Source organism: Perca fluviatilis, chromosome 1, assembly GCF_010015445.1.
Source record: "Perca fluviatilis chromosome 1, GENO_Pfluv_1.0, whole genome shotgun sequence".
Taxonomy (NCBI): Eukaryota; Metazoa; Chordata; class Actinopteri; order Perciformes; family Percidae; genus Perca; species Perca fluviatilis.
In genome coordinates this window covers 21,333,100-21,360,499 of record NC_053112.1, presented here as the reverse complement: position 1 = coordinate 21,360,499, position 27,400 = coordinate 21,333,100, and the positions used below count along the sequence as shown (strand labels likewise).

The 27,400-nt window shown below is 41.9% G+C and overlaps 1 protein-coding gene across 7 annotated transcripts in view; it reads right to left on the bottom strand.

The window, feature by feature from the left end:
• Positions 1-27,400, bottom strand: part of LOC120569826 (nucleosome-remodeling factor subunit BPTF-like) — a 49,193-nt gene that overhangs the window by 12,843 nt on the left and 8,950 nt on the right. For 3 of the 7 annotated variants that reach the window (XR_005641004.1, XM_039817984.1, XM_039818220.1), the window contains exons 3-29: positions 25,357-25,408; positions 24,929-25,097; positions 23,163-23,396; positions 22,251-22,460; positions 21,146-21,334; positions 20,596-20,768; positions 20,012-20,188; positions 19,599-19,780; positions 18,954-19,085; positions 17,874-18,003; positions 16,202-16,337; positions 15,472-15,774; positions 13,193-15,257; positions 10,979-11,103; positions 10,316-10,444; positions 9,971-10,121; positions 9,603-9,642; positions 9,019-9,244; positions 8,563-8,712; positions 5,225-5,355; positions 4,703-4,817; positions 4,306-4,511; positions 3,254-3,494; positions 2,797-3,059; positions 2,133-2,246; positions 1,789-1,950; positions 1,232-1,314 (exon numbers count right to left, since the gene is read on the bottom strand). Coding sequence is in view for 6 of the 7 variants with exons in the window: in XM_039817984.1 (XP_039673918.1) it covers positions 1,232-1,314; positions 1,789-1,950; positions 2,133-2,246; positions 2,797-3,059; positions 3,254-3,494; positions 4,306-4,511; positions 4,703-4,817; positions 5,225-5,355; positions 8,563-8,712; positions 9,019-9,244; positions 9,603-9,642; positions 9,971-10,121; positions 10,316-10,444; positions 10,979-11,103; positions 13,193-15,257; positions 15,472-15,774; positions 16,202-16,337; positions 17,874-18,003; positions 18,954-19,085; positions 19,599-19,780; positions 20,012-20,188; positions 20,596-20,768; positions 21,146-21,334; positions 22,251-22,460; positions 23,163-23,396; positions 24,929-25,097; positions 25,357-25,408 (6,288 nt within the window). In the remaining variant the exon portion in view is untranslated. The remainder of the gene's footprint in view (positions 1-1,231; positions 1,315-1,788; positions 1,951-2,132; positions 2,247-2,796; positions 3,060-3,253; positions 3,495-4,305; positions 4,512-4,702; positions 4,818-5,224; positions 5,356-8,562; positions 8,713-9,018; positions 9,245-9,602; positions 9,643-9,970; positions 10,122-10,315; positions 10,445-10,978; positions 11,104-13,192; positions 15,258-15,471; positions 15,775-16,201; positions 16,338-17,873; positions 18,004-18,953; positions 19,086-19,598; positions 19,781-20,011; positions 20,189-20,595; positions 20,769-21,145; positions 21,335-22,250; positions 22,461-23,162; positions 23,397-24,928; positions 25,098-25,356; positions 25,409-27,400) is intronic. The other 4 variants (XM_039818065.1, XM_039818149.1, XM_039818315.1 and 1 more) reach the window with 4 other exon arrangements.

Here is a 27,400-nt window from a genome sequence, read left to right as displayed (position 1 = left end):
ATTGTCTCCCCTTCTGTTCCTGAGTTTTGGAGCTGAATATGAATACATATGACTATGTTCACTTGTGTTCGCCAACATTCACAACTAAGATCGAAAATTGTTGGTTCACGTTCAGCGACAGAATGTTAGTGCATGTCTGTGTGAATAACGCGCAAACACATGCATGGCTGCTGAGGTCAAAGATGGGCCAGGGCTCCCACAGCGTAAATGCAGCATGAAAGTGGAAGAGACTAATGAAATTGGACACACAAACGCACGCAAGCTGACGTCAGAGTTTGAGGCTATTACTAACAGAGTGGTGTTTGGAAGGCAAAGCGAGAGAAAAGGATGACATGGAGAAACGGAAAAAGGATGAAAAACAAGCAGAGAGACAAACGACAGACAGAGCTGCTGTAGTGATGTCACGGTAGTCTGGGTTTGGTATTTCAGGTTTGTGTGAATGGGTACAGTGTTGACACACCGTCTGTGGACATAAACACATGGTTGTCAGAGTCAACTGTAGGTCAGAGTATAATCTATCTACAGCATATAAAACGGGAGGGAAGGAGGAAAGCCTCTCTAAACATTCCACTACTTTGACTTTTATTTTATAGATTCTGTTTTTGTAGTTGTCCTACCTGCTTACAGAATAAAATTGCACCTTTTTCAAGGTAAAAGTAGGCCAACAAACTTCTTGACACACTGAGTCTTCAGAAAGTCTCTTGGGAACTACAGTACGAAATAAATGATTATTTTATCTGAATTATTTTGTCAAACGATGCTAATAGACTTTTTATATAGAAGTATAAGTTCGCTAAATCCCTTCAAATTAGGGTTGGAAGGGCCTTGTGTGATTTTATTGTGCAACTCCTCTCATTTATACATAGGCTTGTCCTTGTGTTCTTGCTTGTAGGGTCACAGTGAGTACATGCAGCTGTTGGTGGTTACACACCCAAAAGTTCCCACGCTGTGTAGTACCTCCCAACGTGGTGTTTGGATAAAAGTCAAATAGAGAGAGGAGAGGATAGTGTACAGCCTGCCCAAGTGAGATCCATATGATGAGAACACGGACACATTCAAATTTAAAGAAGAACTGTCCCACAGATAATCACCCTAAACATAATTCCTGTGCTGCATTGTTTCTAAGGTGCATATGTTGCACAGTGCGTTTGGTATGATTGGTGAGAGAAGTCTGATCCTTCCAATGAACTAAAACACCCTCCGAAACACACAGACACACACACACACACACCTCTGATTTTCTTCTCTCTCTGCAGGTGTCATGGTCTTCTTCTGCTTCAGGTGCTCGATCACCGCGTTTTGTTTCATCACCACCTGAAACAACCGACGCAGGAAGATATCAGAACAAACCACATGTTTAACAACAGAACATATATTTATAGTTTGAGAGGAAACAGCTACAGTGAAGCAAAGAAAGAACAGATTTTGATAACATATTTAAACCAATGAGTAGCAAAAAAATAAAATAAAAATACAATAATCTGGACTTTAGGGATGTTTAATGTGTACTACAAAGATCTACAGAAATGGATTATTATTAAATGTGACCAGGTAGTATCGTGTGTCAAATGCACATAAAGAAAGATGAAAACATACACACACAAAGTAGTAGTGGCAGTATTAAGTCCAACAAACGGAGACAGGGCCCGAGCTGTAAAAATAAACCCAGCCTTAGTGGAGGGTTAGAATATGGTGACTGTTTACTGATTGAAGAGGGAGGGCGAGCCTTGGACTGAGGTGGATGACCACACGGCTACGATGAGTGCCTGAGCACGCTCGCATACACACCTGTTTCTGAATGATGTCGCTCTGGCTGGCTGAGTTGAGGGCTTGCTCTCTCTTGGCCTCTGCTGCTTGCCTCTTCTTCTGCTGCTGCTGTTCTCTGAGCTGCTGGATTCTCTGCAGCTGCTCCTGGACAGAAGCTGCCTGGATGGTCACTACGTTCCCAATCTGTGCAGACAGCAAAGTGTGATAAGGTATACTGTTTTGAATACTCTGTCTAAATGTGTGAAACAGTACACAGGGAATGTCTCAATTGTTTTCCTTTAATTTTATGAGGATAAAAAACCCTTAGCAAGGTCCTATTGAGATAATATAAGTTAGGGTCTGGTTTAGCAGGCTTGCTGCACTACCTGTCCTCCCTGAGCTGAGGTGGTCCCGGTTTGTTGTATCTGGATAGGAAGCTGCAGTTTGATGTGCTGTGGCAGAGAGCCTCCACCCTGCTGGGCCTGCAGCTGTGCCAACACCTGCATTCACAACACAGAAAAAAAAATTTAATAAAACATATATATATATATAAATACATACATAATATATATATATATATATATATATATATATATATATATATATATATCTATATCTCTATATATATATATATATATATATATATATATATATATATATATATATATATATATATATATATATATATATATATATATATATATATCTATCTATCTATCTATCTATCTATCTATCTATCTATATCTATCTATCTATATCTATCTATATCTATCTATATATATATCTATCTATCTATATCTATCTATCTATCTATATCTATCTATATATCTATATATCTATATATATATATATATATATATATATTATATATATGTATATAAATAAAACTTCCATTTCACCCTTAATTTAATAGAACGCCACCTTAAAAAGTACCTAGTCTCCTAAAATCTCCTACTGCTGGCCAACACGTAGCTTCATGTGAACTACAGCCGTTTTGGGAAGTGGAGTGAGGCTATGGCTAACATTACAGTTTCTCTTTGCTGATCATACCTGTACCTGCTGCTGCAGTCCAGACATGCTGATGAGCTGGGGTGTCTGCTGCAGCTGCACGGTTCCTCCCTGCGTCTTCACCTGCAGCGAGGTGGGGGACTGGATGGGCATGTGGGCCTGCGTCTGAGGGGGTAGCTGGCCCTGTGGGGTGGCCAACGAAGGGGTGCTGGTGGTGGCCAAGGGGGTCGCCCCTGCCTGGACGGGGGCCGCAGCCTTCTGGGCGGGCTGCGCTGGGGTTTTAGTGGAGGTGGGAACTGTGGTGGCTGGAGAGAGAGAGAGAGAGAGAGAGAGAGAGAGAGAGAGAGAGAGAGAGAGAGAGAGAGAGATGGTGGTCATAAAAATGTCACCCTTATCCACTGCAAATCAGCCAGATCAAACACATCAAATGTATTTGTTTGTCTGAAAGCGAACCATCCTAAAATATACGTGTCAGGTGATCAATGCTCGTTTTTCATACTTGTGCTTGATGTGGGTGTGGCAGCGGAGGCCAGGGGGGTGAAGAGGAAGCGCTGCACCTGGCCATTGGGCAGCGCTGCCTGCATGAGCTGCTGACCGGGACCTGGGATGACAGTGACCCCGTGGGGTATGACCTGCAGCTGACCGGTGGTCTGGCCCTGGCCCTGAACCATCACCGTCAGAGCCTGCTGGGTACCACCGACGCCAGCCTGCCGATCCACACCTGACCCAGCCTGCTGCTTCTACGAGAGGCAGAGAAGAGAGGGGAAGGTGAATCACATTGTACTGTCCAGTCTAAGCCAAAATAAATTGCCTGTGGTGAAACATTGTGAATATATCCCATTATCCAAAGCATAGATTACTTTTAGTAACACAATTTCCCCCCAAAATTCAAAACTTGTTTCAAATTGGTTAAATGTTTGTAGTTGTTGGCTCTTATTGCATCAACAGCCATCTGAGAAGGGGGGGCTCTCTCTCTGAACAGTCTCTCACGAGCTGTCTTCCATTCTCCATGTAAAGAATTACACAGGTAATGATCCTTCCGCAGGTTCACCTACAGAAACCTTGTTACGACTCCATCTTGAGCTGGGCCATGAACTGTTGCTGGTATGTGGTTGTAAAGCCCATTAAAACATTATGCGATACTGGGCTCTACAAATAAACTTGACTTTTGAGAAAACAGATGATGTAATTAAAAGCCAATTTTTTGGTACAATTTTACACTGAACTACATTTTGCATTTCTGTGGCGACCAGGGTGTCTGCACAGTTTATAATCATCCTTTGATAATGGAGCTAAAATAAAACATCTTAGTTCATATTTATACATAATCAATTAATGAATCTAAATATTTTCCCATCCTTTTTCTCTTACTGTAATTCAAGGAAAAATGATGTCTACAGACCAATATAATAAGTGTATATTTCAATACCAAGACTGTCTCAGGGTTGTAATTGATATAATCTATCTTTTATTTTAAATTAAATGTCATCGCTATTTGGGTAGTGTTAATTTCAAACCCTGCACACAGTTTTCGGTGTCTCCCTCACTAACCTGTGTTAGCTGGGTGAGCTGTGCCAGGGTGAGTTTAACCTGGCCTTGCCCCTGCGCCCGTGGGGTGCCTGGCGGTGTTTGGCCTGCTGTGGTAGGGCTGGCCGCCCCTTGGCCAGTGACCGTGGCGACAGGACTGGCACCAGATATTGCCGTGGAAACTGCCTGGCCACGAATGATCTGCGTCACTACTTGCTGTCCACCCTGACCTGGAGGAGAAAGGTGTATAAAGATGGTAAATTGAGCTAGACTTTCACACATGCTTACAGAGAGAGCATGAAACGGTTACATTTTAGTTTGTTGCTAAACTTACTGCCACTGTGTGCAGTGATTCTTTTTTAGGGTGAGTTTCTATTTGTGCAACTGAAAAGTATTATAACTCTCATGAAGAGTACATTACCTTGCTGGACCATGAGGGGTGTGCGGAGTATCGTCTTTCCCATTGGTCCTGTCTGCTGGATCGGTGTTCGGATCACTGTCATTCCTGGACGGATCTGACCACCAGCTGCCAGAACCTAGAAGCACATTTTTATGATGCCGTTACTTATTCATTGTTTCAAAGACAGCATCTTCTTCCTAAATGGTCAGAGTCTGACAAAAGAAAGGTTGGTTTCAATATGGGATTATACATATATAGAAAATAAATGTTATGGTATAAAAGAATGTACAGAGATAGTAGATATGTCACCTGCTATATAACATTTTAAAAGTACCAACAGCACATCAACAAAATTGTAATGTTAGAGTTTTTTTGCAAACAGTAGAAAATACAATGAGAACAAAACAAAGCAGAAGGCAATATAAGGAAATTAGCGAAGCAGAACATGTACAGACTACAGTTGTGATCACACAAAGGATGAACAAATTGATTAAGTTAGAACATCTCTATGAACACTTCAGAGCAAGGAGAAGGCAGATGTACCTGTTGCTGGGAGCCCGGGGCATTGTGCCTGATGTTGAGCGTGGTGGTGCGGGGCTGGAATGTGGTGTAGGTCTGGGCACCGCCTGCTGTGCTGGAGGGGATGATCCCCAACACTTTCTGCTGAACCACACCTGCAGAGAAAATAGAAACAGAAAGATACCAGAGTGAACAAATGAGAAGAAATGAGAAGAGAGAGGCATGAGGAGAGGGGTACGGTGAAGACAAGGTATCCCGGGAAGCAGCGTGTCAATTCTATTTATCAGTCAAGACTCAAACATAACTTGGTGGATTGAGTGATAAGTGATGACACAAATGGCAGAGTGAAAAGTGAAAGAGAGAAATGCCGTTTAAAGATACAATTGTAATTGTATCCTAATGGGAGTGCTTGCAAGCTATATATTTTTTTAGAGATCTATGCTATTTGTTTGTCAAACACCTGCCTTTTACTACATCAAACACATCCATCAACAAATGTTTAAATGCTTGAACATTCCTAATACAATTACTGATGAGTGAAGCAGTGGCTATATGTTTGCGTGTCCGAGGAGTTGTACAGAAGTCCGGCATTGATGCAACTTAATACATTATTTCTGGACTTCTCTCCTTGCTCGATGGCCAGCTTTTGATCACAGCAATGGTAAATATTAGTTGAGCAGGTAAACAAAATCTTCAAAAAGGCTCACTGAAAGCTTAGTTGAGTTTCCCCCAACATACCTGAACCCCCTCATAAATTATGCATGAATACAGATCCTACCTTTCAACTTTAATCTGACAAAGGGAGCGTTTCATATTTGTTCACCAGGCTCTGTGCCTTAATGAGCTCACGTGAAGCTGATGGCAGAAATGGAAACCATGAGAGTGTCGTGCTTTTTCCTCTGCTGCCTTCTTGCTGCGGTTTTTCAACCGCAACCGAGCAGGTAAACCTATACATCAAGGGTTTCCCTCTTCAAACAGGGATGGTAAACCCGGTCGTAAGACCAGGGGAGTAGCTGCTCTGGTCACACACTTCAAACACGCTTTTCTATGGACTGGCTGTTTGGAGAGGTCGGGGAGTTGGGACTCCGGTGAGTTGAGAGGTACACTTTTATTCAAAAAGGCGGAGGGGAAAAAAAAGAAAAATGGAATCCCGCTATAGAGGGCTACCTGTCTGGGAAGCAGACCTCAGGGTAAACTTGTTTTCCTGCCTAACTTCCTCAAGCCCTTCCAAAACAAACAGGGTGCCCAACAGTCATGCTGGATAAATACACATGTCCAATAAATGGTTACACTCCACCTGAACTTGGTTTTTACTTCATGTTAACTTCAATATTTAGAAAAATCACTTTCTTTGTATCCTTAGAGAATACCATTCTCTTTATCTGGTGAATGCTGTTTTTGATGATACATTTACTGCATACTGAGTGGCTGTTTTTTAGCAGCATCATCATTGCATCATGTTTGAAAATAAAAATATCTTCAGTTAAAACTTTTCCACATTTTTTCTGTTAGTTGGCTTGACAGAATATAAGGATATATAGGATAAAACAGGAAAACTTTGAGTTATTGTTATAATTAATTATACACAGCTTAGAAAGTTCTTTCATTTCTAGACTAAACTTTCCTATCCAATGTTTTTGACTGAAGAATATTTACAGCTTGAAATGGCACATTTTAAATTTCAAAAATACATCTAGTGCATACAGCATGTAACTCAAGTAATTGATTTTGTGAATGTTGAATCTGACCTATATAACCCAAGCGAGAGCTGTCAACAGCTTTAATGGAACATGTCAACATGACAGACCACCTCTACTTAGTGTTGAGCAATATCCATCATCCAATAATTTGATAGGACCACAGACAGACCAGCTGGTGCTCGGAACAAATCCTCGCCTCATCCACGGCGTCAATATTGACATTTCAAAAAGTTGAAAAGCACCTAACTTAAGATAGTAAAATCCTAAACCCGCATGCTGGATTTAGAACCTCAGACTACACAAGTCTACCATCCTACCAAAATAACAGCTTTCTATTAGATTACCATGCCGACAGAACTCAGCCAGACATGATGTGCGACACCAAACTAAGCTGCTGACTCATGAGGTTGGCACATAGTGGGCACCACAATGGGGTTGGTGCAGACCAGGCTGCCACAGTAGCATAAAACACAATGAGCGGCTGACTGCTCCTGAAATGGTAGCACATTTTATATTTTGTCAGGTGGAAGCAGATCGAACCTACTTAGAGCACAAACACACTACCATTGCTGGACTTAACTTAGCTCAGCTTAACATTTGTAGTATGCGTTCAATTATTTAACTTGATCTCCCTCTTCCTCTCGTGTTCCTCTCGTGGTCGTGTACAGTGGCCAGCATCTTTGCTTTCATTTGGAGTCTATTTTTTTACCTGGTGAATGTGAGCCCAATATTCAGTCTCCTTTTAGCTAGTTTTTGGTCTCCACCGACTTCTGATAGAAACATTGGTCTCTTAAGCTGCTAAATGCTCCACTATTTTCACCAGCTAATTGCTAACCTTGTCCGTTTGCTGCTGTGCAGGTAGTATACAGTGGGTTTATAAGAGCTTTTTCGTCGAAAATTCTGCCTGCTGCAACCGAAAACACTACTAAGAGTGGTGAAAATGAATTCTTAACTTTAGATAGCTATGCTTTAATTAATGAAGCACAATGTTTCAGGGTAACCCTATACCATCACTAAAGGACAAACTGAAATAGCAAAATAAAGCTAACAGGAAATCACTGAACAAATGAGGGATGTGGGCAATAATTCTGAGGTCTGGAACCAGGCTAAATTAAATGCTTAATTTCAAGGATGTAAAGAAAAACATGGCTGCATTAGCACCATGGTAAAACTAACTGTGACAGCTGTGTGACTAAGGAGACCAGTGTGTTTAATAAAGCTGAACACTTGAGCCCTATAGTTCTTCTAAGTTGTGGGCCTTTAAAAAAGGACCGTCTACTTGTTTACCTGGCTCACTGGCAGTGGCAATCAAGGACAGAGGAATGTCTAATTTGTCTCTAATTTGTAGATTTCAAAATATTTGGGCCTGCGGTAGCTGGCACCGACAACATTTAAAATGAGTGAAGACAGACTCAGTACCTCTAGAGCGCCGAGTTGCTAAATAGCTTACTATGGCGTCCAATTAAAGAGCCAGATTTAATTTGGCTCCTTAGACACATTTGAAATGTCTCAGCTGTGGGTCCGAGGTGAAGCAATTAAAAACACAAACATACATGTATCTCAAAATAGTGGGGCATGGAAAGAAGAAATGTCTACACTGAATCAATGCAACTTGTGCCCTCCGTCCACCTCCAAGGTGGGACTTATTAAAACCTGCCGTACCTCCTTGTGAAGTTGGCACGTTGACTGTGACAATCTTGCTGTTGGCGGGCAGCGGCAGCTTGGTGGTCACTACCTTTCCACCTACTGAGGTTCCCGTAATCTGGAAGGTGTGCCCACCAGACGTGGCCACGGTGGTCTCCGTGCCCGCTCCTAATAAAGCAAGCAAACAACAAATTACAACAAATACTGTAAATCCAATAAGATCACTTCTTCTAATACATTTTGATAACCAACACCGCGATGTTGGCGATCAACACTTAAAATACAATATATACGTGTAAACAATTATAGATTATATATGGTGAATGGTGTCTCCCTTGTGAACACGTTTTATGATTTGTCCCGACAAGCTGTGCCCCTTAATTTAGGTGACAACATATAGTACACTGTACCTCTCTACAGCTCCACCAGACTAAAGTACAGTAAACTGGCTATTAGTAACACTCTGCAAAGTACCTTGCGTGCTTTGACCCTGCTTGACCCAGGTGGCGAACGACTGCTGGAAGTTTTTGTTCTGCTGGAATGTGACGGGGGTGCCCATCTTGCTGGACAGTACCACCTTGGTGCTGGGGGTGCCCTGTCCTGACAATGAGCTGACAATGACTTTGGGCGTGGCAACAGGTGTTGAGGGAGTCCCTGTTGGGGTAGCTGTGACTGAGCCCGGTTTCTGCTCCAGACGTTTCTGAGATGGTATATCAGGCAGTCAGTACATTAACATTGGCATCCATGACAGAAGTATTCATTCAATCAGTAGAGTAGAAAATTAGCTATTACAGTGGTATAGACTGATATTGACGGGGATGTTTGGGGGATAGCTACCTGGCCAAACTATACCATCAATAGATCATCGGTTATCTTGGGCCAGTTTTCACTCATTGTTCAACAAAGAGTATGGGTAAAGAAGAAGTGTCTACTACTATTTATGCACTTTTTGGGGTAAGCCTCAGTTGAAACATAAAAAGGCTTACTTATATAATGTCATGTTCTTTTAATGAAATTGAATATTTAGTGGAAAGACTACTGAACTGAACCACACTCACCTTGGCCTGCTCTGCTGCCTGAGCTTTCTCTTTCTCCACCCTATAAAAGAAAAAAAACAAAGAAAGTTACACTAGTAATTTAAAACACCCTGCAATCTTTCCATAAATTAGATGTGATTATGTCCAACATGTTGAGCATCCTGAAGCAGCCTACATTTTATCACACGAGTTTGGCAGGACAAGGCAATTAACCTCAAGCAGAGCAAGGAGAATATCATTTTTGTTTGGACTTAACCTACTGAGACAGTAAAATCACCATCCTGAATAATATCTGAATCTCCAGTTTGACATGTTCTTAAATCGTTCTGACAGATTGCACAATTGATGCAACATGGGAGGTAAAGGCATAACATGCTTGACCCTCGGACCTTTCTGAGAAGGCTCTGATCTCCCAGAGGTCCAGCTCCTCCTCAGCCACCCAGGTCTCGATCACCACTGGGCCTGTCTGCTTGGCAGGCTCAGGCTTTTTGGGGCGCAAGGCGCTGGAGCGCAGCCCCTTCCTCTGAGGGGTGTGGGTTTCTGGAATGGTGGACCAATAACAGATCAGGGTTATCGTGTTGTATTTTTTGAAATTGCAATACAAAAAAGGAGCAACACAATTAATGGATAGAAATAGAAATTAATCCTTTTTTTTCTCAACTATGATCATGGTTCTGCCTCTGTAGTCCAAAGCTTCAAGCACTTCAGTGTCAGGAATAAAAAGTGCATCTAACCTTTCGGAGTCTCAGGCACTCCAAGGGGGCAGATGATTTTGCGGATGCAGTACTCTGAGCGAATGCCATAGGGTCCCACGTCACGGCGCTTGATGATCTCGGTGGTGGTGATTTCAGTATCTGAGGTCTCTGTAGCAATGAGTGGGGATAGGGCTGGGTTGGTATGGTGATGAGAAGGAGAGCCCGAGAACATGGAGGAAATGCACTCCAACATAAACACAGTGACACCCACATGAGACTGAGGGCTGTGTCTTTTTCAGACAAGCACTTTTGTATATTTACCTGGGCCAACATGTGGATAAGAAGGATAGGCCAAGTAAAAACAGGAAGACACTATGGAGTTATTAAACGACAGAAATGCTACAGTATTTTTTAAGGTTTAAGGTTGGAGTAGATTGATTTTTGTGGAAACACCAGCTGCATCTATCATCCACAGTAAAGGTAGGAATAGGAGTATAAATAAAGCAGACAATACATGAAAGAACCATAAAGGAAATTAGATAAATATCCAAAAACAATCACTTCTTCATCTTATATGTCAAAAAACATTATTAATTCCCTCAAAACCTACTCAAATTTGATCATTTCTTTCCCATCCTCCCAGGGTAAAATACATCTTTATTTGGAGTCTGGATGGTTTGGGAGAGTAGTGGGGGTTTCTACCTGTACGTGTGGTGCCTACAGCAGCGGATGGTTTGACAGCCATGTCGTCCCATCTCAGAGAGGCCCACAGGAGCCTCAACATCAGGCTCACACCAGCCAAAGACTTCACCGTCTGCAGGCGATACCTATAACGCAACCACAAGATCCCCACATTAGTCGTATATACAGTTGCATGCTGTCCAAGTATTGTGTCGCTTAAAACTTTGCACCTATACATAGCATGAACTGAAAGAAAACTCTTGGAAAATGGAAATGTCTGTAATTTTTTATTTAAAATATTAGAATTTTTATTTAAACTAGAATATAAACTCTGACTGAAAGAAGAGTTGTTCTACAGCTATGAGCTGAAGGGGTTTTGGCGTTCCCCACTGCCCTGGTGTCATGCAGTTCATTAGTGCTGGACAACTGACCGCCGGTGACTCACTCACTGTTACAGACATACATTGCAGCAAGATCATGTAACAGGAAGAGGCAAGAGTAAAAACAGACTGAGGTTTTTGGTGATGTTGCTGTCCTCTCATGACCATTTTTCATGAAAGAATGACTGGCTGTCATATTTAATAATTCTATACGCTAATTTAGTTGAGGAATAGATATTATCTGTGACTACAAAAGGGCATAAAACAACAGTTCAAACTCACAAAGTTTAAAGTGGAAGCTTGTGCATATTTCAATTGGTCATTTTTAATTTAATAAACCGTTTTGGGTGTAACAGGCTGTTCTGAGTGTAGAATTAGATGACAGGAAAAGGTCCCTTAGAAGAAATATTCCTTCCTTGCATCATTATGGCTGTGTCTGCTGTTCCAACAATGCACTCCTCTCTTGAACATTTACAAAAACATCATCACAAGGCTGTGTGTGTATGGGTTTTGGTAGATATTCCTTTTCCCATGTGTAACCACAGGCGGGAAAATATCCCTGGGTTGCAGGGCTGGGTCACTGCATAAAGTGAACATCCTGACACTTGTCCGCTGTATGATTCATGACTGCTTCGGAACTCGGAGGTCCAGTTAAAATAACCGGTGTGACACCAAGCTCAGAGCCACAACATCGCTCAGGGCCAAAGCAACAAACAGCAGACAGGGAGGGAGACACAATGAACAACAAATCAACAGGACATGGCACTTTGACAAAACCAGGAAAGGTTTAAAGGTGTATGCTTAAAGGACAACATATCAGCCTTTTCCCTTTTGTTGTCTTTCGTAAACATCACAAATGTACATTTTAAACTATAGCTGTTAAAAGAAGTGTTTTGTTATAAAACATTTATGATTACACAACTGTGAATAATTCTATAAGAGCACAAAGCTACACAGGCCTTGTTATGTCGCCCAATATACAGAGCTAAAAGTGAAAGTACACGTTAAATGCGTATTATCCTGCTCATGCTACTACCACAGCCATATGTTTTTGATTTCTATTTCATAGAATCCATCTGTACATACACTGTACTGTGACACTGAACACACATAAGTCTTTGACAAATGTGAAATTGACTTAAGAAATCCAAGAAGAAAAAAAAAAAGTGGGTGTCCTTTGATTAAGTTTTATTTAGAAATAGTTTACTCTCAAGTGGCCAGTTATAAAATAAGGGTACAATTTAATTCTAGTCAAGCAATCATTTTTTATTAAAATTTGGAATGCTGCCCCTGAAGGGTTTTTAATGAATATTTTTTGGAGAGTCCGTAGATACAAATCATGTCTGACTGACTAAAACGTATATATTCGGTTTATTTGATTTGGGCTTTCTGTATTGGAATTTCTGTTTTCATTTGGAATAAAGTGTTGTGTGTACAAGATCCACAGTGTCAATGGTCTGACCACCATCATCATTGCTTGTCCTCTGTATTTGCATTGGTGTCCTCTGGTGTTTTTCATTTTTTTTTCCTTATACAAAATGACATGCATGTTAGCTATCAGTTACACTAGAGCCATTGCCCTTGAACAAGACGCTGGCATCAAAACTTGGTGTCGCTCCCCAACTTCCACCTCCTAATCACTGAAACAGCCAAGATGGGTCAAATGCAAAGGAGAAATTGCACTACAGAGAAGAGCTACTCAACCAGCGACTTTTGTCAGTGAATACGGGGATTATTATGTGTAGTGAGCACAAGGGGGGCAGAAAGAATAAAAACTTTCAACTATGCTTTATGGTTTAGGTGGGTGAGAAGCTTAAGGGTGTGAGAAAAATAAACAAAAAAAGAGCAAGCTTACCTCCAGGTGATGCCAAACGTGGGCCTGGGTGAAGGATATGGCCAGATGTCCAGTGCTGGTTTGGCATTGTAGCTAAATATGGACACCTCACGGAATCCACCTCGCCGCGCAAGCACCTTCAAGTCGTCATGTGGCAGTACAAAAATACTCTTGCGGCTGCTCTTGGTGACAAACTTGCGGTAAGAAGGAAGGGCGGTGTCTGAGCGGGTCTTCTTGGTGCGGGAGAACTTGAGAAGACGTACACGGCCCTTTGTTGATGACGAGTCCTCCAGGCTCACAGCAACAGACGACACTGAGGTTTTACCACTGGAGTCAGTTGTTGATTTACTGATAGAGGCTGAGAGCGCCGTCCTCTGTTCTTGTGTCACTATTTCACTCCGGCTGGCCTCTGACTGACCGTCGAGGCCGGGGGAACAGATTTTGGTCACAGTTGTTTTGGTCATGGTAGTAAGGGTGGACACTGCACTGTTTTCTTTTGTCGACACGTCGGGCTTCATTACCACTACAGATGCCTTCGATGGCACTTTGGCTATCCTCATCTCCGTGGAAACTACTGTTGTGGTGGTTGTGGAGGTTGTGGTTACCTGTGTGATGATGGTCTTGAGTGGTTCTGTCGACCCACTGTTACTATTCTCCTCTGCAAAGTCGTCACTTAGACTGGACTCTTCTGCTGAAGGTATCGGAGACGGTGCCATTCTGATGATCTTGACCACAGGACTGGGTTTGGTCTCCACAGATGTGCTGCTGTGTTGTAGAGTGCTCTGAGTATTGGCTCCAAGTGCATTTACGTTGTTCTCTAGCTTCGTCTTCTTCAGCGGCGGCTCGTAGTGCTGGTCTATTATCGCCGTTTTGCTCTCTACCTTAGAAGCTAAGCTTGGTTCCTCGCCCCCAACCTCTGTACAATCATTTACAGAAGCCAAATCTCCGTTTACTAAAGGCTGTTGCTGTGTGCTGTCCTTCAACGAGACAACCAGCCCTTGTTCTTCAACTTTACCGATGTTGTTCACCATGGGCTGTGGACTGTTGCTGAGCACAACATTATTTGAGCTCATTACAGAGTTACTCAACATGCTTTCACTCCCCAAGCCATCATTACCATTTACCTGAGGGAGAGGAGAAACTGGCTCGGGAGTGCTATTGCCTTCGGTTTTACCTAGTCCAATGCCTTCTATATTTTCTTGGTTCTCCTCTGGCCCCATGCCATTTTCCTCCGTACCCGAATGCGCTGAGCTTAAAGTTTCTGTGTTTTGCTGAATACCTTTAGAAGGAGATATGTTATGACTGCTTATTTGGTCAACAACACTTGTAGATGTCCTCAGAGAGTCCAATTTTAAGTTGGGTACCTCAGACCCTGTATTTTCAATATGCACAGCCTTAGTAACATCTGATGGTACACTGGCTGTTTGTCGCTCTAAAGAGCTATGAATTCCCCCTGCTGTTTCATGTACATCAGGCAGTGTGACGCCCTCCTGCACTGAACTGTCCGTTTTAATTTCTTTTGGCCCCATAGTCCTTTCTACTAAGTTTGCCTCCAATACCTGGGGTATGGAGCTGGTTTGGTTTTGTGTACCTGTACTGCAACTGTCTTTGGGTGTTGAGTCCGGAACAGGAGAAGGAAGAGGAGGAGTGACAAGCTCACCTGTCGTTTTAGAGAGTTCCGCCAGACTCTCGCTTTCAACCTCTCGTCCTCCAACTTTTCCTGGCCCTGAAGTTTGTGTTGTGGAAGCTTTGCCCAGTGCAAGCTGTGTCTGGGCGAGTGTATGGGGCTTAAGTGGTGATCGCGGGCGGACCGGAGTGCTCAGCGCGGGGTTTGAAGTGGATGAAACTGGTGTAGGAGTCTGAGGGTTGGAGGCAGACACCTGCTGCCTCTGCCTCTCTTCAATAACGTGTTGCTTCACTCGCCGCTCTAGGAGGCTGTCCAGCTTGGAGGACTTGACCTTCTTCTTGTAGGCGATGCGGGTTAGGAAGCCCTTACTGACATCCACTACATCGTAGTTAAAGGGTCGTGTTGGGCCCTCTGTGGGCTCCTCCTTAATGGAGACCTTTTCCTCCTGAATGCTGGACCCTGTAGAGAAAATTAATTCAGACTTTAATCTGCACTGATATAAAACTGGGACACTTCCTCACATTCTCCTTACAATCTCTGTCAATCAAGTTGAAAAAGCTGTGGAAGGATAAACAATAATAAAGTAAATGTTGTAATTATTAAATGTTCTACAACTCATCCGCCACATGCAATTGAATACAATGCTATTAGACACTAAGTCGCATGGTCATACTTTGCTCTTCATCTGATCTTGAGAATGCGGGGTCCACCTCCATCTTTGCAGGTGATTCATCTGCTGACAATTCCTCAGACTTTTCATTTTCACCCAACCCTTCTTTCTTTTCCTCTTCCATCCGCTCATTAGACTCCAAATCTTCAACAGACATCGGATGATCTGTTGCAAGCTTGGAGAGGCCAGAGGAGTCCTGATCTTTTGCCTCACTGTGTAAGACAGCAGCTCCCTGAGCTTCTGGTGCAGATACACTGGGACGTCGACTCAAGTCCAACAGGGTACATTTCTTTCCAAGTTTAGCATCTTTGGAAAACACAATCACAGCGAGAGTTTATTTTTCAAATTTGTTTGAAAACACACATCTAGAGCTACCGATAACATAATGAACTTGAGAAGGTTTATTGTTGGCGTGTCCAGCTTCTATAACATAAAGAACGTGCTTTTGACGCTGCAGTTAATCTGCAGCTCTGCTTAACATTTGAAATATTTAGTAGCAGTTAAAGGATAAATAATAATCTAAACTATTTGTGAGGTCTTTGATTGGCTCTTTGAGATAACTCAATGACATCAACAGACACATCAAAAGAGGCTTAAATTCATAGAATGCCAACCGACACACACAATGGCATCGTTGAGATTACTGAACGAGAGACTTATTCACTCTCAGAGTCAAAGAGACTTTATATTAGAGAAAACCACATTTTAGGCCCCAAAGTCTCCCATTCCAGACCTTCAAGTTCTTTGCGGTAGTTGGCGTTGGTGTTGCCGGGAAGCCTGGGGACAAACCGCTGCACATAAGTCTTACTGATCCAACTCCAGCCCCCATAGCCCGTAACGCGATACTCCTCTCCTTTCTGCTTCCACACCTTTAAATAAGACAAGAAAGTAGAAAGTTAATGAGGGAAAGAAGGATAAAGAAACAGAAAGCAATGCAAGGTTCAAATAGGAAAAAAGTTATTGGGAGAGAGAAAGGGGTGGGAGAGGGAAGAGCAAAGGTATGAAGAGAGATTAAAAGTTAAAAGAGGTTATCCACACACTGATCACTGCTGAGGGAAATGACTCACAGCACAGCTCAATTTGCTGCATCAAAGAGCCCTTGATGGTCACAGACGCACAACATACACACCAGTGTTTCCCAGAGCAATGCCTCAGTTTTCCAGGCAGCAAAGTCTCAATCTAGAAGTAGACTAGAGTAAAATGTTATTGCCATTATCCTATTGTCAGTATAGTTTCATGTAGAATAGTCTCTAGAATAGTTAGGATGTTTGTATCTTATTTAATCAAACCTCTTGCAACTTGTTCAGTGGTGCATCTAAAAAGGTGGCTGCCACAGAACGTTTTATTTTACATTACATTAAGATGACGCTTTTATCCAAAGCGACTTCCAATAAGTGCATTTAACCATGAAGGTACAAACTCAGAACAGCAAAAATCACATAGAAGAATTATATTAAAATTAATATAATCACATACCGTCACATTAAAAAATAATGTCACGGTGTGGTGCATGAAGGCCTTTTTACAGTCGCAGCAGCAAACCTGGCGCGCGCCAATGTGACGTCAAAACAACGTAGACCTCGGTGCGCGACCAGAGGTTTTCAGCGGTGCGCGACAAAGTGGAAACATAGAAGTGTGGATGAGTTCGGGGGGGAACCGGATGCAAGGACTCTCAGAGTGACTGCAAGTCTCTCTTGTAATCTTAGTGGGTTAAGAGGAGTTCTTTTATGGCGAAAGAAAGGCTTGATCTGACGAAGTAGGTCATCGAATCAAATCGAAACATTGACATCAATGCTGCTGCCAGTTCTGCCGTTGTTTACCTTTTTCTTCTTCTTCTTGTCCGTAGAAATAGCAAAGTCAGTAGCCTTTCCTCAGTTGCGCCACCTCTGTTCAGGTGAAGACTACAACTAGTGTTGCGACCACCACACGCGAGTATAAATAGTTACGGCGCTCTCATGGCGTCACACTGGCGTGAGACAGGTCGGCTGCGGCGAGTATACCGCACATCTCTAGACTCTGAACATCCAGTGTCAAGTTCAATGCCCATGTTTACATTTAGCTTTTAACACTGTGATGGCAGCCATACTGGACACCCCGGTGTGTGTGTGTGTGTGTGTGTGTGTGTGTGTGTGTGTGTGTGTGTGTGTGTGTGTCATGTGCTGTACAAAGCTCATGATTTACATGGAGGAGTGGATTATTTTGTGTAGAAAAAATGGCAGGCTTGCAGCCAGCTGGTCCAATCTCAATCTGACTTGCTAAGTACTGTATGTATACATGAGTGTAAGAGGGTGGTCCTTGTGTGCATGAACGGCAAAAGAATATCTAACTTCTGACAAATTAAATTCATCTTGTGTTAGAAATAATCAATTGAAAAGCCAACATTTGTGAATATGTATGCGACCTACCTGGTGTTTAATTGGAAAGGTGTATTTGACCCAGGTGGCCTGTTGCATTGTCTCCTCATCCTCCAACTTCTTCTCCCTCTTCTTCACTTTCTCTTTCTCCTCACGCTCCATAGAGGTCATGCGGTTTAACCTGAAAATGAAAATGTCACTGTCATACAGCATAGCCTGCCCTGCTGCTCTTAAATTATAACTGCAATTGATTTTACATCTACAAAGACTAGTAATGTAGAAGAAAAGTTGACAATATAACCTTTGATGTGACTTCTCAGTCTGAACTTTTGTGTTCATGGTGTGCTGCACAGACAACTGTTGTATAAGGTCATCAATCACTTAACGACAACCACGCATATCTTTTCAACCCTTCACCCTTCTGTTCAGCCTTTTGGAATTGGAAAGCTTCTTCAGTAATGCAAAAGTATGATTATAGCCCTGACTAAAGATGAGATGATAGTTGCTCTTGGAACATAAATTAAACATGACACACACACACACAACACACACACACACGACACACAACACACACACACACACACACACACACACACACACACACACACACACACACACACACACACACACACACACACACACACACACACACAAAAAAAACTACACACACACACACACACACACACACACACACACACACACACACACACACACACACACACACACACACACACACACACACACACACACACACACACACACACACACACACAAAAACTGGGATTTGCTCACAGTCTAGTCACAGATTCCATCTAAACCTTGTGAAATCTTGGACAATCAGCTAATCTTAAAAATATTATCTTAAGCTAGGTTGTGCTTTGGATCTACCTGCCATTGCTTACCAGATACTTTTTTCACTCCTTTGTGTACATGCACTGAATGGTTGTTTGAGTATTTTAATGTCTTGCATTTAAACTGAATTTCTGGACGGATCCTATAACTAATAACTATTTTTTTTATGCGTGTTTGATATATTATATCACTGTGTAAAAGCAAAGATTTATGAATATGTATAGTATGTATACAATATGTACAGTACACATACACTGTATATATACACTATGTGTGTACCTGGTATGGCCCAGTGAGTCCTTCCAGACAGGCAGCATAGCCACAGGCTTGATGGCACACTCCAGGATGGCCAGAGCCAGCGCAAACTCTCTGGCCTTACTGCACATCTGAACTGCTTTGATCCAATTGGTCCTACAAAACAAGCAAAGAAACATTAAACAAATTTTAGTTTATTTTAGGCGCTTTCACTTTTAGGCTACATTTAGTTTTAAGTTTTCTGTCATAGTGTGCTTATAGTTCTGGAAGAAGTATCTTAATTCTGACCTTTTTTCCATATCTAAACATAAGATGATGTAATCACTGAAAGGCAACAACACCAACATGATAACCTAAAGCACTAAAACCAATACCCACTAAACATTTTGTATGGTTCTAAAATACACAGCAAGCTACACAAGTATCCGAATTATTTGGGGCATTTTAGGCCTTTAATCGACAGGACAGCTGAAGACATGAAAGGGGAGAGAGAGAGAGGGGGGAACGACATGCAGCAAAGGGCCGCAGGTCAGAGGCGAACCTGGGCCCACTGCATCGAGGAGTAAACCTCTATACATGGGCACCCGCTCCACCAACCGAGCTATCCGGGCGCTCCAAGTATCCTAATTATAACACATAATTTCCATATCACAGTGCCTGACTCTGTACCTGTGTGAGGCCCAGTTAGGGTGCATGAACGGTGCTGGAACGTTGTTCTCCAGCTGGATGATGGTGATTCTCAGTGTGGAGATGGTCAGAATCTTTGAGCCATGAATGGACCCATTCCACTTAAACTCTCCTGCTGGTGTCATGCAGAACTTATGGGAGAGATGCCGCCTCTTGTCATGGTCCTGAGGAAAAGACAAATAAAGTAGGTTTTGGTCAGGGATTAAGTTTAAGCATGTGTGTACTGTTATCATTGCCAATCCATGTGACTTGGATGTCTATATTAAAATGGGAGAAACCCCCGCAGAAAAATGAAAACCCAGAAAGGGCTGGAATGCACTGAGCAGCCCTGTAGCTCTTATTTAATGTTTCTGAACATTCAAACGGCAAAAACAACAAGATGTAGTGCTACTTGCCTCTCTGTGCTGGTGCTTGTTGAGGGCCACAGTATTGGAACTGTACTGGTTATGATAGACGCGGTATTTTCCCTCCTGGCCAAGCTTGAAGTATTGGCTGAGTGTCCCCTTCATCACCACCTCCTTGCCTCGCGTGCTGACACGGGTGACGTCACCTTGTGCATTTACTACTAGTACCTGTAGAGGTAGGGAAAAAAAGATATGATTCACTCACATTTATTAAAGACTGCCTTGTAACAACAAAGTTCCTATTCCAATCTATAATACAATGTACAACTTGTTGCAAACCAGATGCTCTGAATAACATAAACATCCTCATTACAGACGCTGACGTTGCAGCCTTGAAATGAGCCGTGGTTTACTTGCTCTTCTGCTTCTGATACTAAATGACGTTTTACGAGAAGACAAGTTACTTTGGGAAAATGGTGAATAGCTTGAAGATTGTCAGGTAAATTCTTCCCCAAGGCCATTAACCTAATCTTCATCCATTGGCCTGCTCTGTGCACCTCTGTCAGACACTATGCAGGCATTTTTCATTTATTGTCTGAAAGAGCTAAATCATTATCATCCATGGTCCTTCTCACCTCTTTGCCCTCCTTGAAGCCCTTGTTGGCTTCGTGAACAGCAGCGGCCACCTGTTGATTTTTCATCTGGCTTAGCTTGCTTTCTGGGTTCCTCAGCCGGGTCACCATGCGAGTGGCTGCAGACTTCTTACTGCCGGGACCCGTCTCACCATTGGCTGAGTCTTTGCCGTCCACTGAAAACCCAATGCCAGGTTCAGTCAAAGACAGAAGAAGCCAAGTCTTACACAGTTGTGAACTCCATTTGAACTACGGCCGTTTGATGTGCTATGATCACTGAAAGCAACACCCTGTTGACGGTGGTTACATCAAATATTTATGCATACGCATTTAAAAAAAAAGTTGTAACATGCTTGTACGGTGTTTTTCATACAGAAAAAACTACCATGTGCTGCTTTTATGTATTTTATGTGTAAGGCCTATTAACTGGGATGTAGAATGTGTACATGAGCAGTATGTATGAATATAGAGGTCAATTATTGGCATCATCACGTAGATAGCTATGATATTACAACAAACAAGACGTAATTATGGAGGTACTGTTTTGTCAGACCTGTGTCATCAAGGCTGGCCAGGGATGACTGGGAGGACTTGTCAGCCAGGTCTGGAGGTTCGGGACCTCTGGGAGGGACCCCAGCTCCCATGCTGCTGTTACTGTTCTCCTCACTGGTCTGGGAGGGCTGGCTCAGGCTGGGGATGCCATCTCCGCTGACACGGACAGAATCTGATGATGGCTTTTCTGCTACACAGACAGAAAATCACAAAGAGGATTGACCGTTACATAAACAAGACTAGCTTGTTTAAGTGTTTCAGCAATGTACAAGTGTTAGACGGGGCTGAAGTTACTCAAATAGAAACACCAAGACAGATTGTTGCATCAAAGCTGTTTAAAATGACCACTAACTAGGAGGCGCAGTACAAGCAGAAGCTCAGTCTTAATAAAGCCAGAAACAGTCTTGTGATCGTTCTGAAATAGCTAAAGCTGTGGCTCCCCCTACTGATAAGTCATGCATAACACATGCACCAAAAAGGCAAAGATCCAAAAAGGCTTATGTATACATGATTACACTGACCACAACAATAAAAGCTCTGTAATTATTAGAATGAATATGTGTAGATCATCACTAAACATTTTTAAAAAGGGACTACGTAAACAGAAAGCTATCTAATTAGAGTTCCTGATTACAAGCAAGCAGCAAAATAAAAGCAAAAAAAAAGAAGAAGAATTATTGCGCCAAGCAATGTAAATGCTGTCCCCAGTTGACTGTGGCTTGGTTCCAGTCATGCTGAGTGCAGGGACAATGCCATCTGATTGCAAATCAATCAATGCTCTTTAGAGAGCATTAGGGAATTAAAAGTTCAAGTGCAAAATGGCTGAAAGTGTTCCAAGGCTGAAGCCCGGGTTTCAAGAAATAAAAACTGGACAATTGAACACAAAAGCCAGCAGCTGGAATGAGAGCCACATGCAAAGAGGCAGGCTGAGAAATCGTGAAAAAAAAGGAGGAACGCCAGAGCACTGGGGGTTATATGGCGGAACAAACAAGTCACTGATTTTAGATTTATCGCACAGTCCTGTGAAGTTGCAAACTGTAGCAGTAAAGCAGATCCCCAAAAAGAGCTTAATGAGGTCAACTTCCCCCTGAAATGTCCTTGTATACCTTCGGTGATGTTAGAGACCTCCATATGGGAACATCCCTCTACCAGAGCCTCAGGTGTGGAGGCTGGGGGCTTTGGAGCCTCAGAGGCCAGGCTATAGGTCACGTTGGTGGGGATGGTTTGTGTTGGGGCACAGGTTGCTGGGAGTATAGGTCCATCTGAGACGCTACTGCCACTACTGCCTTCTTGGCCAGTGGGTGGAGCTTCAACAACTACAGATGAACAGCAGCAATGTTGTAAAATATTGTGGATTTTATTTTATAACGCATGCATTACTTGGAGAGAACCAGTGATGGTTGGGGCTGACAAATATGGCCAAATCATAATAATCATCATTTAAAAAACAATAATCATCTCATTGACATTGTTGCATTACCTTTAAAAATGTATCTTAACTTCTGGGGTCATTTCTTTTTTTAAGATGAATGCATTTATGGGAATACATATAAACACTTATATTCATTATGCTCTCGAAGCCAAATAGTGTACCAAAGCTTACCAAAGACGTTAGCGTTTTTTTCTGCTGCCCATGAATGTCTTATTCTATATAGGGGGCCTCTTTATGGTACTGGATAATACATATCCAGCAAGACACAGATATAAATAAAAATATGTGCTTTATAATTGCCAAACGTATCGCTTGAGTCTTGAAAAAGACCACAGCATTTCTAATTGGTCGAAGAGCCAAAGAACAACGGATTTGATTCTTTAAATCAATAACTAATTACACCATTGTGATGATGTCCTCTTCTCCAAGGCTCAAAAACAGAATAGAGTGGAGGTACTGAGACCCAGGGAAACTGCTTTTCAGGTCAGACCGTACAACATTTTTATGCTACCATTATCATTACTTTGGGCTACATATTTGATTGTGTTTTTCAGAATACTTTGTGAAATACAAACATCATAAATACCTCCACCACCTTTTTTCTCTTCCGTGGCCTCTTCTTTTGTCTCCTCCTCTTCGGTCAGATCTTTGCCCTCCTGTTGCCCCTCGTCCTTCACCTTGGCCTCTTCATCTTTCTTCTCCACATCCATCTCCTTTTTCTCCATCTCCAGCCGCGCCTTCTGGGCCTCCTCAGCAGCCCGTCTCTTCACCTCCTCCAGCTCCTCCTCCTTCTTTGCCCGCAACCGCTCCAGGATCTCCTCTGGATGAAAGAAGGTGTATAAACAAAAGACGATAGTTTTAAGACAAAAGAAATGAATGATAGGTAACAAAGAAGACTTGGGAACCAAACCAAAATGACAAAGAGGGTGTGTTTTTGGAGGCCACATTACGAAGTGCTTGAACTTTATATTTAAACTCAAAACTAGAAGGATTACCTTCCAATGAACCTGCTTGTTTAGAATCCAAAAATGGTAGCAGCAACAGACTGTTTACATGATTTACATAACATGATTTGCATGTAAAATGTGGGAAAATGTTAAAAAATAAACATGCTTGTTGAGGTTGACAGAGCAATTAACATCCTAACCTGCTGTAAAACACCACAATAAAGTTAGACTGTTGTGTGTGGTCAGAGAGCACAATAGTATCATGATGTGATTCACTACAGTGTTAATATGTATAGCAACAGTGATGGTCATATATTGAGAGAGAAGCATACACAGTGGAAGACCGTAACCGTAAGTCCTTCACCAGAGTATGACTCATCGGTAGCACCATTACAAATTTAACATAAGCTGAGCAATATAAAGCCTCCATCTGCACTGTGCAAAACAGCACAAACAAACCAGAAAGAAATATGATAAAACAGACAGAAAAATTCCAATCCTGAAATTGAAATGCTCAGGAAAAAAATATACACCAAAAAAAATAAAAAGCCAATTGACTGCAATCTGTATTTTATCACTGAAGCAGACATTATTTTGTGTGTCTGTGTGGTACAGCTTTGATGACACTTGTAGAGTGAAGAAGAAAAACACTGGATGACAGACTATATCTTCAGTTTCACACTTGTCACCAGGCTTGGATGAAATATCCAGTCATAAAGAGACTATGTCTATATAAAAACTTTGTTTAAACAAAGCAGAAATTGAATTTAAAAGTCTCTATATGCTTTTCACTTCATGGCACTTTTTAAGCAGTGTTAGAATTGTAATGCACTCTTATGGATTAGTTGTGAAAACAGCTGCCAAATACACACACCAGAGCATGCCAAAAGCAATGAGGGGATGCACTTACAGGACATTAAGTGGTTTAACACACACAAAGCACAGGGATGAAGTTTCCAGTTTGAAAAAGTTTGACAAAAACTGTCTTCATTCTTTCAAGTGGCATACCTCCTGGGGGTAAAAAGTCAGCTGAGGAACCTTTAACCTATCCGTGCACAGCAGATACTTTATGGAAGTGCTAGTTTGCTAGCAAAAAACATACAGATGGATTTGGTGGACATCTACAGACAGAAAGGAATGGATGAGGGACTGAAGGGAAGCTCAAGTGCTGGATACTGGCCAAACTGGGACCAGAGTAAGGTTACATAATAGCTGTGTTGATTCCTATGGCCCAGCCATCTATGACTGGGTGGCATTCATGAGTATTGGGGGGAAAGCAGACAGAGGAGTGGGGAGACAGACTCAGAAAGAGAAAGGGAAGAAAAAAAATACTTTGGGCTTAAAGAGATCCTTCTTCCACTTTTTTTTTTTTTTTTAAACGGAGAAAGAATGAAGAACTTTTTACCATTGGCAGCAGTGAGGAAACACTTGTTGCTGCCACGGGCCTTGTTAGTTAGGTCCTCAGTGATGTCCATATGCCCGTGCACCTCTTCCCTTATCTCCTCAAGTGCTGCATACAGGTCAGCCTCCCAGTACTGCTTATCCAAACAATCTATGAGCTCAGCTAGCTGGACCTGGGAAGAACAGAGTTAAGGGAGAGTTCAATAAGTGCAATACAAGATTAGCTTAATACCATGTCAGCCGCACTGCCAAAAAACAGGGAATGTTTGGATGTATTTTGTTACGTTGAAACGTTGAAAGAGCAGGATTGTGACACATAACTATAGTAAGTAAGAAATTAAGATAAGTAACAAGATTACTTAAAAAGAATAACTCAATTTTATTGTGTGAAGAGCATACACCCGCAATAATAAGATAAAACCATGAGTTTACCTTGGTGCTGTAGTACCAGATGGCTTTGTCCTCCTGCTCGCCATCCTCCTCACTGTATCGGAGACATGAGAGGAGACAGGAGGGAAAAAAATTAGGAGACACAATAGTGAGGAGTAGGACAAACGGGGGGAAAAGGTGATGATAAAACTGGAAGATCTATGCTATAAATATGCTTGTTTTCTATATGCTGTTCTGTGGCTTCTAATGTTATTTGTTTGTTGTAACGTTGCAAAATGAATATAACATTTAAGGATCAGAGCGTAAAAGTCCAAATAACCTAAATATTGGCAACGCAGCCCGGCTGGTGGTTTTACGACATTGCAATAGAACAGATATAAGAAATAAGTATATACGATAGACATTTTTTATATCTTTTTGACAATATATATATATATATATATATATATATATATATATATATATATATATATATATATATATATATATATATATATATATATATATATATATATATATATATCATCATATCGCCCGGCCCAGGATATCTTTAGAGTTCATATAGCAGTAGAGTGGAATATGTGACAGCTTTTGTTGTCCAGCATGGTACATGCTGAGGCACTGTGGAACCTGAGGCCGTGTAACAGTAGTGTCTATTCACACTCGCACTCACGCACACCATTCATTGCACGTACATCCAGTCACACAAACTTTCCTCTGTGCACTCTACTTATATGCACACAGCCTCTGAAGGGAGAGTGAAGATCAGTAATGCAGCACCTGCTGGGCGCCAATTTGGAGAGCAGGACGACGCAACAAAAAAAAAAGGAGAGAGAGTGAAATGAGGCAATGACAAATCTTGGGCCACCTACACTTCTAAATCTTATATTGTCCAGGTGATCCATGCTCTTTTATGGTTTATGTAGCAGGCCTTCTGCTGCTGCTGACCCAGCACACACACCATCTGTGACTGCTTAATAGCAAGATCATTTGCTAATGTATGGGACCAATACTGCTGACTGTCAGGTTATGTTAATTATATTATGGGATGCACTTATTTTTGGTATATGAAACATCAGGTCCAGCCTCCATGCAGGTCTGTACTGAGGCCCTAAGCTTGTGGTATGCTTAACTTTGCCCTAGAGGTGTGACGAGACACCCAGCCCACGAGACGAGACACAAGACTGGGTTAACGAGATCGATACGAGACAAGATTTTAACACTATTTTAAAGAAAACTTCAATGAAGAAATGACACTGGAAAAATAGTCGATTATTCAATCGAAAGTCACAAAATGAAAAACAAGCACTAAAAGGTTTTGCCACAAACTTAAATGACACTTAAGTTACACTGTTACTTATTCCATATGTATGGAGGAGAGAGTCTCTTACTCAGAGAAGCAAGGTTACAACATAACAAAGCGTTTTCTGGCAGTAGTTGAGACCAGTTGTGTTGTACTTGAATTTGTAGTAGTAGTGTTGACGAACTGACCGAAGAGCCGGTTAATTATCCCGACTCGTGTCACTGAACCGGGAGACTCGAGTGCCATACGTCAATGAACAGACTCTGTTTTTTTTCCTTTTACTTCATTCGTGCCGTTGTCTTTTATATATGTCCAAGATGTAGCTGGTATTCTTCTGCTACTGTGTGTGTAGTAATCTAGCTCATTAGCGCCTCCACTGGAGTGGTGGTGGTAGAATCAATCAGGAAATGAGCTTCCTAGACCCATTGACATACACACATATACACACACATACACACACATTATATATATATACATACATACATACATACATACATACATACATATATATACACATATACATATATACCGAGGATACGACCTGCACGATCTGTTCCACGCTAGCCTATGGCTAGCCTCCACCGGGAAGCTAATGTTAGTTTAGCTAACAGCTAATTCGGCTAACCGCTAGCTGACAGCTAGATTCAGTCTAAAATAACGTTAAGTCAAACTTAATGGGAAAAGCAGGCTACAGCTAAATTAAGACTTTACAGTAATAACAATAAAGACAAATATTGAGGGATTGTATTTTAAATGAGCACAAGTAAAGCAGAACTGACGTAA